Below are 14,188 nucleotides of genomic sequence, written 5' to 3' on the forward strand. Positions count from 1 at the left end.
CTACTCTGTTTTATTGTGCCAATCGACCCACATTCAAAATTCTATGATCTGAACTCCTCCGGTGCACACCTGTCAGATTATGTGGGTTTCAGCTTAGAGCTGTGCGTGCACATCCTGAGCAGGTCTCTTTCTTTTTTTGTAGGTGTGTGTGTGTGTGTGCGTATGAGTGTGTGTATGTGTGGATGGAGAGGAGAGGGAGTGTGGGGGGGGTGAGAGTGCAGGAGAAAGGTTGAGGATGCGATGTGCTCTAAGATGAGTCTGTCTACATCTGTCATGTTGGAGTGTGCTCAGTCTGTTCGTGTTTGAGACAGATGACTTGCTCCGCTCCCCAAGGTCCTCCTGTTATTCTGCGTCCTTTATCTCCTACTGATCCGACAGACGGCCTGCTCCGTGTGTGTGTACTTCGTGTTTGCTTGTGTGTAAGGCGTGGGGTGTGTGTATGTTAAAATTCGGCATGTGCGTACACTGTCTTATTTGTTTCCTTGCACTCACGCATACAGTCGTGATCCTCTGTCTTCGTGTGTGTGAGGTGGGGTTGGGTTCCAAACTCTGTACTTAAAAAGATACCAACCAAATTAAGCAGATACTACTCAGTACACTGTTTTGAAATAAAATGAATTAAGTTTTGCCAACCTATAATCTTTTGAAGAGATTTCTTTTATAATTTAGATGACCTTGAATCTTTGAGTTTTAGAAAGCCCCCAAAATACATATTTTAAAAATAATTAACAGTGGTTGCAATTGAAAATATTAAATTATCAACCATTATTCACTTTCACTTCTGCGAGTTTGCTCCACAATTTTTGAATTTTTTTTTTGTGGGTTTCTAAAACTCTAAGATTCAAATATCTGAAGAAGAAATTACATAAATGATCTCAGCCGAACATAATTAGTTGGTAAATTTTTTAAAACTTAAAGAGTCTGACTTGTGCTCAGAACTCAAAATCTATTGAAGTAATTTGCCTTGAAATTTAGTGTCCTTAACTTTTTCATTTTTACAGCATACAAATTCATATTTAATCAACCATGCCAAAAAACTGCATCGAGAATATAGAGAAAGAGAGAGAGCATTATCCCTGCAGCTTCTTCAAGTCACAGAGCAGAGAGTCAGGGCACTAGTGAGCTGAAGTTGGCCTCGAGTGTGGACAAACTTCTCAAAACTTGACACAGACAATCCTCACTGCCATATTTGTAATGTGTATTACAAAACTGAGTGTGTGTTTGTGCGTCAGGGTAACACACTTTACCAGACACAAATTAATTAAAAAGGCTGAAGAGTGTACCATGTTTGATCGCCTGAGAGCCAAGTTCTCAGCAGCATCTGCAGCTAGCGTTAGCACGCCTGCAGTTGGTGTCTAAAAAGTTTAACTTAACCCTCCACAAACAGCAAAACTTTAAATGAAGCTTCGACAAGTTTACTGAACTTCAGGCGATTAATTAGCTAATTGAATAAGTTGTTGTTGGAGATAACTTGGCTTTGTTGTTGGTTTAGCATTTTTACTAGCAATATAAATGTGTATATATATATATATATATGTATATATATATATATATATATATATATATATATATATATATATTTCTAATTACAGAGAGAGCAAAGTGTCAAATAAAGGCACCTTTGGGTACTGGTACCAAATTCCAAGTATCAGTACTACATTGTTTCAAATGTGAACCCAACCCTGGTGTGAGGGGATACACTGTGAAGTTTTGTGCCGTGTACAAGAGCACGGGGGTTTGCAGCATGCTGAGTTGGGAAATGGAGAGTGGAAAGTGCAGCAGTGTAAAAGCTCTGCCCCGCTGGATTCACCGGAGAGGTGACATGCAGACACCCGCAGCTAAATGATGCAGAAGCTCTCTGTGTCTGCAGGCTGTGAGTCTTGTACAGACTCACACACACACTCACAGATACACACACATGCAGACACTTTGGGAGCCGCTGACAGGTCCTCTGCAGAGGTTAAAAGCTGTCATAAGTAGCCTTGAAGCACCAGCCCAGTGGTGCTGGCCACGGAAGTCCATAATGCCCAACCTTTGCCTCGGTAATCTGGGACTGTCTTGACTGATGTGCTGGGACCACACACACACACACACACACACACACACACACACACACACACACACACACACACACACACACACACACACACACACACGAAAACACTCACACAGACACACAAAGCACACATGCAGAAATACACACAAAATGAAAAAATGACCAAAGTCACCAAGGAAAATTCGCGTACATGCAGAAATACAAATTCACACTCATGCCCATATCTGTCCGAGCACACACACACACACTCAAATACACATATCCCCACAAATGTACACACACATTCAAATACACACACACCTTGACACAGAGATGCTCAAATGCACAAAGTTGCACAGAGGCCAAAACACACACATCTAGAGGCTCAGGGGAAAGTGTAAGAGAAATGGTGAGTGTGAGTGCGAAAGAAGCAAGATGGCAAACACACACACTCACACATGCACAGTCCAACACACACACATATGCTTCCTCTGCTTCACAGAGAGAGATCACCTCCCACTTCTTCTTCTTTCCAAACCGAGCTCTCCTCCTCCTCCTCCTCTCAACTCCTCACTTCATCACCTCCTTCCATATTCCCTTGCCGACATATGCACGCACGCACAGACACCCCGATCCACTGCCCCACGCGCGCACACACACACACACACACACACGCCCAAACTCGCACGCAAGTACACTTCAGACAGATCAAGTCTCACTCCTCCCCGGCTCGCACACTCTCTCGTCTTCAAAAAAAGGAATCTCCCGCTTCCTCTCCTGCCCTCCCTCACCCTGCACTCCTCTTTCCATCCCCTCTCTAAACACCTCACCCCCATACACACACACACACACACACACCTCTCCTGTTCACCTCCCTCCCTCACCCCTCGTCCTCCCCCCACACCCCGCTCTATCCCATAGTGCTCTCTGCTGGAAGGATTTAGAGGTACCCTGTAATTTTGGTGCCGGAGGAGCTCTTAAGTCCTGCCTGATCTTCTGGCTACACAGGCAGCCAAAGTGTGTGTGTGTGTGTGCATGTACATGTCAGTGTGTGCTTCAGTGTGTGCTTGCTTCTGCAGGCCCAAGTGCTTACACGTCTGTATATTTTTTTGCAACCATTTCAAGTGTGGTTGTGCTTGTGTGTGTGCAGCCGTGTATGCTTTTCCTTTTCGCTTGTGTGTGTGTGTGTGTGTATGTGCGTGAGTGTGTGTGTGTGTGCATGTGTGTGTGTGTGTGTGTGTGTGAGAGAGCAGTCTAATCACGACGCAGGAGAGGAGCTCCCCCTCTGGCTGTATACTGAAGCAGTGAGCTGAGCAACAGTTGTGTGCAGTGGGCCGCTAACCACCTTAAACCTTGACACTAATGCTGCTACCTGCTTACCGTACATGCTGTAGAAAGCGGCCCCTGGGAGCAGGCAGCACGCCGTGATATTAAGGGCTGCTACACTGTGATGCTTTGCAAAAAAACTAAATGGGGGGGGAAAAAAAGCAGCGCTGTTGAGCATGAAGATGAGAAAATCAGCTGTGTCCACGGACATTACTCAAAACCACATTTATTCCAGCCCAAATTCAATATTGGATTTTGAAAATAGCATGAAAAATGTGCAGGAACAGCGTCAAAGATATGACTATTTTATATTGTCTGCCAGGTTTTATTAGTGAAAAGAAACACGAGAGGAAAACATTGGCCGGGCCCAGCTCGCCTGCACTGTAAAAAGCTCATACAGGAATTTGGTGGAGTCAACAATTCTTTTCTCATTAAAGCTACCACAAGGAACTTTCATTTTGTGTTGATTTTGGAGGCCCCTGCGGACAAAATAGGTAGTTTTTCCCACCATAATAACCACAAAATATAACATCAAAAATAAAATGATCTAAATAAAAACCTCCTCCTGCCTCTTTCTAACTGTCTAATGTATTACTCACTGTAACTTTGCCTGAGAAAATTTGAGCACAGGCTTATTTCATCTGCTTTCAAGGAGACTCTGACCCGGTGCCTGTCATTAAGAATAACTACTGAACATCTGATGGTCTCGATTACTTATGTAGGTCACATAGAGGCATCAGTAATGACACAGTTTCATAACCAGTTAAAACTCCTTGTTGTACCTTTAACTCACTGTAAATATTATTATTAATAGAAGTTTTATGTATTCAAGCTGATTAAACTTCACTTCATCACACTTCATAATGTATAAACTTGAGTTTTTCTAACTTGAAGTGTTTTGATGTGAAAAGATGAGTTGAATGAATGTACTGTGTTACAGAGTTCAATCAACTCATCAAATTAAGTTTCGAAAGCAACATGATCAGAATACTAACAGACCCTTCTTTTTTGTGGTTTGAAGAAAACATGTGATGGAAACCTGCTGTGTGTCTCTAAGATAATTCACGGCTGCGTGTTTTGTGTAAAAAAAAAAATGTAAAAAGGAAATCAACTTTGTTTATATTTTTTGTCAGCGTGAAGCCTATTGAACATTTTTTCTCAAGTACGACTGAGTTATGCACAAAAAAGTTTATTTGACTTGAAATGTTTATTTGTTTTGAATCATTACAAAATGACTTAAACCTGTCTAAACAAATTTGGTCAAAGAAGCAGTCTGTTGCAACTGCATCCAGAAATGAGTGCTGCAGTCCAAATAGTGAGTTGGAGCCATAGAGAGTATATTAAATAGGCTGAAATCCTATTTAATATACAATCTATGGTTGAGGCGAGTTGTTTTCCCACACCCCCTCTTCTCCAGACTCCAGGAAGCTCAGGCAGGCTGCAGGAACACTGCAGGAGCACACGACGAGTGCAAAATTGCAAATCAACAATAATAAGCAACGACATGTCCTACACTGTAAGCTGATCTGCTGTTCATAGCTGTCAGTTGTCTGTCAATGTAAAGCTAAAAAGACTTTTATCCTGAAAAATAAAAGCCCACTGCTCTGAAAATACTGGAGTTGGTGTTCAGTGACTGGCTGCCAGATTCCAATGATATATTATTATATATAACTCATTCTAAAACATTATTTATAATTTCTTATGACTCATAAACAGATAGTTACTCATTCAGTCAACATTCTGCTTTAATTTTAACTAAATGTGAAACAGGCAAAAAATGATGACACAAGTTACAGACCAGGAGTGGAGGAGTGTTGCTGTTAGAGATGTGAGTAATTCAACTTGGCATCCTTAATTCCTTAATCTCTGATGACATATCATGGTCATTTTATGATTTATTATAGTAAATAAATAACAGATTGCTCCTTTAAGGCAGGACAGACGCGAGGCCTTTTCGAGTTAAAACAAACAGTTCGTTTTTACAGTGTAATTCGTCTGAGCTGATATGAAAAGTCTGAATGAATTTTCTTTGCCCATGCCAGACCTGCGCAGGCAGGAGACTACGTGGGAGAGACGGCGAGCAAGAGGTTGGAGGTTGATTACTGATTTCCATTTCTATTTCTAGGACAAAGAAATGGAGGGCTGATGGGCTGGGACATCTATTTAGATCCATTTCATTCTGCCATAATCAGGCTTTAGCCATGCCCTAATACTCAGGATTAGAAAAGGTTCAAAGTGCAAACATCTAGATCCCCCTGTATTATTCCAGTCTGCCAACCTCGCTCTGTATGTTTGTGTGGGTGTGTGTATATATATATGTGTGTGTGTGTGTGTGTGTGTGTGTGTGTGTGTGTGTGTGCACGTGTGTGCTTGCATGCATGCCAGATCTGCTGGGGAGGGTTATCTCTGGAATCAGGCCCATAAACCTAATCTAACCCTCTCTGTGCTCATTCAGGAGTGAAATATTTTGTGCAAATAGGCTCTCCTTTCCTTCTCGCCACTTCGACTCTGGTCCGCTAATGTAAACAAAAAGTGAGATAGGAATATCGCAGGTATGAGAAATGGCCATTTTTGTTGTGACGCTCTGTTTGACACACACACACACACAGACAGACACACACACACACACACGTACCTGACACGACGGCTGTGTTTAGCTCCCTGCTTTGCCTCAGATGGATGAAACAGCTCTGCGTGTGTTGCTGTCCTTGATGCTAAGTGTGACTGATCAGATCATGCTGGTGCCTGTTTATGTATTTAGTTTTTTCTTTCTTTTTTTTTTTTTTTGTTGGAAAATGTAGACATTATTGCTTGCTGGTTACTGTGACTACCCTGCTCGGCTCGTCTAAGTGGAAGTCTGAATGCGGTGGAGAAAAAAAAAGGGGGGGCGGTGTGTGAAAGGTAGCCAATGAATGTCACCTCTCATCCACTTTCTCATTAAACAACCTGCTCTCTGTCTGTCACATGGGCTGTATCCGTCCCCTCGTTCGGTGCTTTGGGCAGATGTCGCGCGCGGGAGCTCGCACGCGCACGTATAGACACCGCAGAGCATGCACACACACACACACACATGCACACACACACACCCCATCGCGCCGTATGAAAGCAAGCCCCCCTGGGCTGGACAGGAATAATAAGCAGCAGATGATTCATGATGGAGATGGGGAATGTATTCAGCAGGACCACCTGAGTGACCTCATTTAGCAGACCTGAGAATAAATATAGACCACCGCATCGCACTGTAGCCTCAGCTAGTGTCGTCTCGTCCAGTCAGCAATGCATCTCCTCACACATCTCCCACTCTCCTCCTCGGTGCACCTCGGGGAGCGGGCCTTCCACCTCCATGTCCTTGTGAAATCTGTGTTGCCTGCGTGCATATTCTAGCGTGTGCAATTACACACAACTCTTCATATAGTCTGCATCACCAACATGGATCTTGGCCAAGCAGTCCAGAACCCATCCAGGCCACACATGTCTCAGAACAAGCTTGTCTGACCAAAACACAGGCAACAGTTCTCACTCAGGAAGCAGACGCCATCACTTGTAACACACTGACCTAAAAAACACCAACAACAGGGGGCGTTACAGAAAATTTTGAACCCTTATCTTGGTAGTTTGAATGATTTTTCACCAACAGGAATCCAGTCACACGCTTGAACTGTCAGCTTAAATAGTTGCCCTCTGGTGTACATTATCGCACCACTCTCTCTACATGGCTCTGAAAGCAGGTTGCCTTTCATTAGCTAGTAGCGACCATAAACATGGTTGAAATGTGGAGTTTAATGGTTTCTTTTGCGTCACTCTTAACAGTTATTTAGTGTTATGTATTTGTATTTGGGTCAGGTTTTATGTAATATGTGAATTTGTTAAGTGTTTTGATAAATTTAAGTATACTTCAACTGTTAATGTACTTTTCAATTTCAAGTCCTAATTTGCCTCAGCAATGGAAAAATCTGCTCTTTTAATGTAGCTGGCTATCATTTTGTCTGGTTTAGGCACCAGCATGGTAGTGTGTGTGTATTTGTATTTTTTAATATTTTATTCTGTTTTTATTTAATTTGTTTTTATTCATCGCACACTTTTTTAATCACTTGCTTTTTCTACCTGTGCTTTCGATCCTAGAGCTGCTGTACAGATTTGTTTGTAATGGTCTTAAGTATGACTGAATAGTTATTTGTTCCACGTATTATCTTAATCCTGTTTAACGCGTTTTCTAAAGTACTGAATTAATATATAGAAAAGTCAGCTTGCTTTGAATCAGCTAACAAATAACTTGTATTTTCAAATTCAGTCAATTCTTTTTTAAGTTGAAACAAAAAATGTATTTTTACAATAATTAATTCATCTGAAAAGTCTGATTACCATTTGAATAATGTGCTGCAAATATATAGTGTTTTTCTAGCTGGTGGAGTTTGAACAAGAAAGGAGTTCATGGATTTTGGGAAATGTGGTCATTGAATGCATTTTGTGTGAAAGCAATGAGAAATTATTCACAGTCGGGTCCACGTAGACTTCTGTCTCGATGACTGTTGAAGGGTTTTGACAGTGTGACTTGGGTTCTGACCGATGTGTGTTAGCAATTGAAAAAAACAGTAATGTGCTAGCAGTAGTGCTATGTGTGGAGCATTGGGACAGGAGCCTTTGTTGCAGGCCAGCTCTTTCCCCTGTAAGGCTTTCTCTTGGCTGATACATTTGTACTGTAGACATTTCCCAACATCAACATTTGGCACCTGGTTTCTCTTATGACTTCAGCAGCTGTAGATCTTTTGTTCTCCCACTAGTCACTCTGTGGCCAATGATCCACACCCACAAAGAGGGCCTTAAATCACACAAAAAAAACCCGAGCTTTGGAGCCGACCGCTTTATTAAAAAAAGCAACATTCCTTCATGCAATGACCAGTTCTTCGGGTACTGTGGACCGCTAGCGTTGAACCGGTTTGTTCCACTAAATCATTAGCAGCAGAATGGGAGTTTCTTTGTTCTTCGCCCCGTCATTGCTTTATCCCCTTGTGTTTTTATCTCCGTCGAGACGCACAGGAAGACCCAATTCCCCAGTTTCCTCTTTCCAAAACACGCCATGACCGCCGGCCTTTTAATATCTGGAAATCCAGATTTGGATTAACGTCAGTACGCAGGGATGAAACGAGAGGGAGAGGGAGGAAAAGAGGAGATAGAGTGAATGAGAGGCTTTCAGATTAAAAAAAGCTGGCAGTGTGTCCTTGTTGTGGAGTAGGGTTAGGGAGTTTGAGAAACACGGCTGGCAATCATCTTTTTTTGTGAGCGAACTCGTGACATGACAGATGTAAATACTCTGATATCAGCCAAGGGTTAGAACGACAAACACAGGAGTGTGCGGTGATTATTTTCCACTGCACATTATTTAATGCACTCAACAGTTGTTTCTGCACACTCTTACAAATAAAGGTGCTAAATGGAACCATAAAGGGTTCTTTGGCTTGTCCTTGCAGGAGAACACTTTTTGATTCCTGGTAGGAATTAGAACCCATTCAGACAGTTCTACTTTAAACCCAAAGTAAGGGGTTGTACCGCAAAATCATCACCCCCTATGAGAATTTCTGAAGAAAAAACATCCCACGGAGCAGTGGTTCCACCCAGAATCCAGATTTTTTTCATCTTGTGTGGGTGCTAACAAGAATCCACTCAGGGGGTTCTACTGGAAGCATTTTAGTTTTGCCAAGGGTTTCATCTAGAACCCACCCAGGGAGGTCTACTGAGAATCCTTTTATAGTTCAAGGGTTTAGTCTAGAACCCACCCAGAACTCTTTTATATTATGGTACAAAGAACCCTTGATGAACGTCTTCTTTAAGGATTTCAACAAGACTTGGAAAGCTCTTTTTTTCCAAGGATGAAAAAAAGGTTCTTAATGGCACTGATAGTTTTACAAAGAACCCTTGATTATAGACCATTGGTTCTTTGGTAGAACCTCAGCCCTTCAGAGAGAACCTATCTGGAACCCTTGTTTCTAAGAGTGTTATAGATTTCCATCTTGAATAGTACTTAAAAGATGGATTCACATAAGGAAATGTGGTTAAAATTGGATACGGTTAATCGGATTATGAATTTCCAGCGGTACAGTAAAGGCCCTGAATTATTTGACGTTTTAAATGGCCTGAATACAAACAACATATAAAGCGCTCATCTCTTTATAAATCCAGCTCGCTCTCGGTTGTTCTCCTAAACAAGAAGCCTCAGAGGGCCAACTTATCATCATGGCACATCAGTGATGCAGGAGCCCGTTCAGCCAGCCTGAAGGAATTGTTAATTTAGATGACAGAAGTAAGTTAACACTGAGAAGATTTGCTCTCCCTGAGTGGATATAAAATTCATAGCATGACGCTCACTCTTAGTCAGATTATTCGAGCGCCTTTGAGCTCGATCTTCAAAGAGCTCATTTTTGTATAACCTTGCCCTGGAAATTTAGAAATTGAAAGAAGAGGAGAAATTGGGTGGAAAATGGCAGGATGAGGTTAGCACTCGTGGCAGCGTCTGGCCCATTCAGACGGTGTGTGCCTTTAAGACTGGAAACAGGCCTGTTCACCTCACTGTCTTTGAATGTTCCCTTTTAGAAGAGACATGCTCCCTGCACAGGCTTTACATAAATCATAAGACTCACTTAGCCTTGAGTGTTCATTCACATTAATGTCCCACGTAAATTTCAAATCTTTTTGTTCCTCGTCTCCGCTGGCCCCTGCGTGCGTATTTCAGTGTCCGGTTCACTCAGTCGTGTTGAGTCTACGGCTCCTGACATAATGTTATCGCAATCATTCTTGCAAATTATCACGTACTCCGGCCACACTAACAAAATGTTGTGGTTCTCCTTGTAATTTAGAGCCCTGGTTTGATCTGATAATGTAACATATTATTAGTGCAATTCATTATTTAGTTTTCTTCAATTTCGCCCGAGTACAAAGCTGAACTCCCACAGGGCACCAGAATGTCAACATTAATAATACTTAGGAATGACAAGGCATGAATCAGCGAGAGGAGCTTTTCCATGGCTGCGAAGCGAGATTTCAACACTGTTCATAACAGGCAAATTCATGTAGAAACATTGATACATCATGCCAGCTAGGGTACGTATTTTGCTATTTGTAGTGCATTGTTTGGGGCCCACCCATCCTACCCCCACCCATCTGTAGCTGAGTCTGCCTCTCTTTGTGTCATCATTAGATAAGCACCCTCTCCAAGACTATCTCATCATAATGAGGGTGCCATCTGAAGCAATCACCCAGGGAGATGGTCATTGAGTTAAGAGGGAGGGAAGGGGAGGGGGAGAGTCAGATAGCGCAGATAAAAAAAAAAACTAAATGAGGTGAGCGAAAAAACAGAGAGAGAGTACGAGGGAGAGACCAAGACGGATAACGCAGGAAGGGAAACAAAAGCATTTCAGAGGAAGGGAGTAAGTTGAAACAGCAGACTAAGCGGAGATGCAGATCATTTGGGGAATTCCAAAATTAGAGCTGCCATCGCGTGCGCCCACACAGGCGCACGCCCACACACACGTATACACACACACACACACACACACACACTGCCTTGTGCTTAGCCGCTCAGTGTTAAGGTCAGAGTCACACTCTGTCTCCCTAGGTCATTATCATGGGCCCTAAAATAGACAGCCAATTGTGTCACAACGTCTGAAGTGAATGTGACATTGAATAAACAACCCTCGACCATGAGCTCCTCGCTCGAGCCGGAGCAGAACGCACACTTTAAAGCAGGGGTCTCAAACTCAAATTGGCTCAGGGCCACTGATGGTATTTTCATCTCACGGGGGGGGGGGGGGGGGGGGGGCACTGCAACGTTCAAGTACTGCAAGACAGTGCAATATTTCTGACAACTGACTTTCTTTTTCCATTTTTAATGTGATTTTGTCGTACTTAAAGCTACTATCAATAGTTTTTAATGGAGTATGAAACAGTCCCAATTTAATACAGATGCCTCTATACGACCTAAATAAGCAAATAAGACAATGTGTGAGATGATCGGCTATTTCTATGTAGTTGTTCTTAATGCCTGGTCCGATTCTCCTTAGAATTAGGTGAAACAAGCCTGTGTTCACATTTTGCCAGGTAAAGTTACAGTAAGTAGTATGCTAGCCAGTTAAAAAAAAGTAGGACAAGCTTTTTATTTAGGTAATTTCATTTTAATTTAATTTTTTTCTAGTCATATTTTGGGGTTATTACGCTGTCAACACTACCACTTTTGTCCATAGGCACCTCCAAAATAAAGAAGATATGAAAATACCTTCTAGTAGCTTTAATAAAAAAATGTAAAAAGAACTTTGTGTACATGTTAATATACATTAGTTAGATGTGCATTGACACAAACTAAGCAGCTCTTCTGTCACTTCGAGTTGGTCTCTAATACCCCTGATGGAAATGAATAGCTGAGCATTTGTCAGGTTTTGTCTGTGCTTTTATGGACAGAGTATGCAGTGAAAATTTGAGCTTTGTTGCATAACTGGAATAATGTCACTTATTTATTTAAATAGAATTAGTCATGACAGTAATGAGCTCACCCCTGCACAGTTATATTAGTAACAGCGAGTGCAATATTGTGATAACGTGGTTATTATTACAACCCTAGTTTAAATTGGCACGAAACAACACAAAAAATAATTAAATAAAATGATTTTGCAGGCGGGATGACATTTTATTTTGGACATCATTTCGCAGCCCGGAGAAAGGGGCCAGAAATGGCCACCGGGCCACCAGTTTGACACCCCTGTTTTAAAACAAATGGAGAGAGGCTGACACACACACACACACACACACACACACAGGCTCAAATATATAAATGGACACACACATTCATGCACAAACATTAAGGGAGGCATTTAGCTCTCAGCACTACCAGCAAGTAATGACACATGTGGCTCAGAGGGAGTAAGCTGCTCGAGGACTTGGCAAGCAGCTGGAACTCTCACTGGCATGTCTCACTGTTCAACTATGCACAGACACAAAACACACACACACACACACACACACACACACAGGTCTGACCATGTTCCTTCTCTCCACCTCAGCGCCCACCCTCCCTCAGTAGGCTCTAATGTTGTTCCATTCATTTGACTTCACTTTATTGTGTTAATGAGAGATACCGTTGAGAGGAGCCGGCGGTTGATTGAGGGTGAGAACGGCTAATCACTGGAACAGCTAATCAGTGCTTGTCGTAAATATTGATTAGTTCTGTGCGTTATGGACGTGCTCATTAACCAGTGTGTCATCTTCTCTCCTCCTCCACCTCTTTCTCCTGCTTTTCTTCTATTTACCCTCCATCTCATCCTCCCTCTTCTTGTCCTTCACCCCTTCCTCCTCCTCCTCCTCCTCCTCATCCCCCCCCCCCCCCCCCCCCCCCCCACAACAGCAACCTCCAACGGTACACTCGAGGGTCTGGAGAACCGGGAGGGAGGCGTGTGCAAGAGCCGAGCCATGAAAGTCATCATGAAAGTCGGGCAAGGTAAATGTACGCTCACCTCACATGTAGAACACAATACAGCAGTGCTGCCTTCAAGCCATGTTTCACTTTGGTGTGACATTTTCATTTATCGCCATGTGTGCCTAGCGTGACTTTGTCCCTCCACCAGCCTCCAACAGGACCTGGTCTGCAGGATTGTAAAGTTGTGTCATGAAATGGATTGGACACCTCTGTTAATGTTTTTTTTATTTTTATGTGACGTCTTTAGTGACCTTACCTGGGACTTTTATTGACTCTTTATAGTGTCACACCTTGATCACATGTCTGTATCGTCCAATCATTTTAGGGTTAGGGAAGGTTCCACTGTCCAATATAACGATTCCACACAAAATGTCATCAAAAATTAACTAAATACGTTTTGTTTTCCACTTTTGAAAAGTTTTGTTGATGCAGTGCATAACAATGGAGAACATTTGCATCTGATGTACCATGCACTGAAAGAGAAAAATATTCTTCTTAATATTTAACAACCATTTAAAAAATATAGTAAATGCACACAGTTAGAATGCAGTGCTTCATTTTACAATAAAGGAAAAATAGTGTCATCTTTTGCTGCTTAATTTAAAAGAAAAATTAATTGGTAACACTTCACCGTGTAGCTTTGATAAGCAGTTTAGAAATCACTTTCTAAACATGTTGAATGTAGTTGATAGTTACAGTAAACAATTAAAACTTCTTCTACAAACCATCCCCAACTGGTTTGTGAATAGTTAATGAATGACTGACAGCACACAGTAACAAAGCTACAATCATATTTAATGGAACATGATTACACGCCTAAACAAACGCCTGCAGCAGGTCATAAAACATTTTATTAACTGTTACTACACATGCTCAAATCATTCGCAGGCAGGTTGAAAACTGCATGAATGCGTCAAAGAGTTAAAACCTTGGAATGAAACTCAAAGTTCACTTACTGTAGTTCTTACAGGGCTTTCAGCCACATCTCATGAACTTCATTAATGAAGTTCTCTTCTTTTCTTTTTTACAGAGTGTAAAGAAGATCTATTTCTAGAATAAACTGAATAAATACAATGAACATATTGTGAAAAGGACTTAATTAAATTGTAATTGTAACATAGTTTGTAAAAAGTATATTTTAGTTAGTATTTCCATTTATACAGAACATAAGGGCATGTTTTATATGTATATTGTCAATCTTTCATCAGTTCATCTGTTTTAAAAACCACTTACAAATGCTTCAAAGGAGGAGTTGTTCACATAAACATTAATAAGCACTTAAAATGTCCTCATAAAAGCTATAACTCCATTATAGGTTAATATAGCATCATGTAAACAGTTTATTATTGTTTTTATACTGTTTCTAA

The 14,188-nt window shown here is 41.6% G+C and overlaps 1 protein-coding gene across 1 annotated transcript in view; it reads left to right on the plus strand.

Annotated features, from left to right (window-relative positions):
- efnb1 (ephrin-B1) overlaps window positions 1–14,188 on the plus strand; it is an 81,371-nt gene that overhangs the window by 51,100 nt on the left and 16,083 nt on the right. The window contains exon 3 of the mRNA XM_084718692.1: window positions 12,750–12,842. Coding sequence (XP_084574818.1) covers window positions 12,750–12,842 — 93 coding nt within the window. The remainder of the gene's footprint in view (window positions 1–12,749; window positions 12,843–14,188) is intronic.

The sequence above is a fragment of the Lutjanus erythropterus genome, chromosome 5 (genome assembly GCF_056507025.1).
Source record: "Lutjanus erythropterus isolate fLutEry1 chromosome 5, fLutEry1.hap2, whole genome shotgun sequence".
Taxonomy (NCBI): Eukaryota; Metazoa; Chordata; class Actinopteri; order Lutjaniformes; family Lutjanidae; genus Lutjanus; species Lutjanus erythropterus.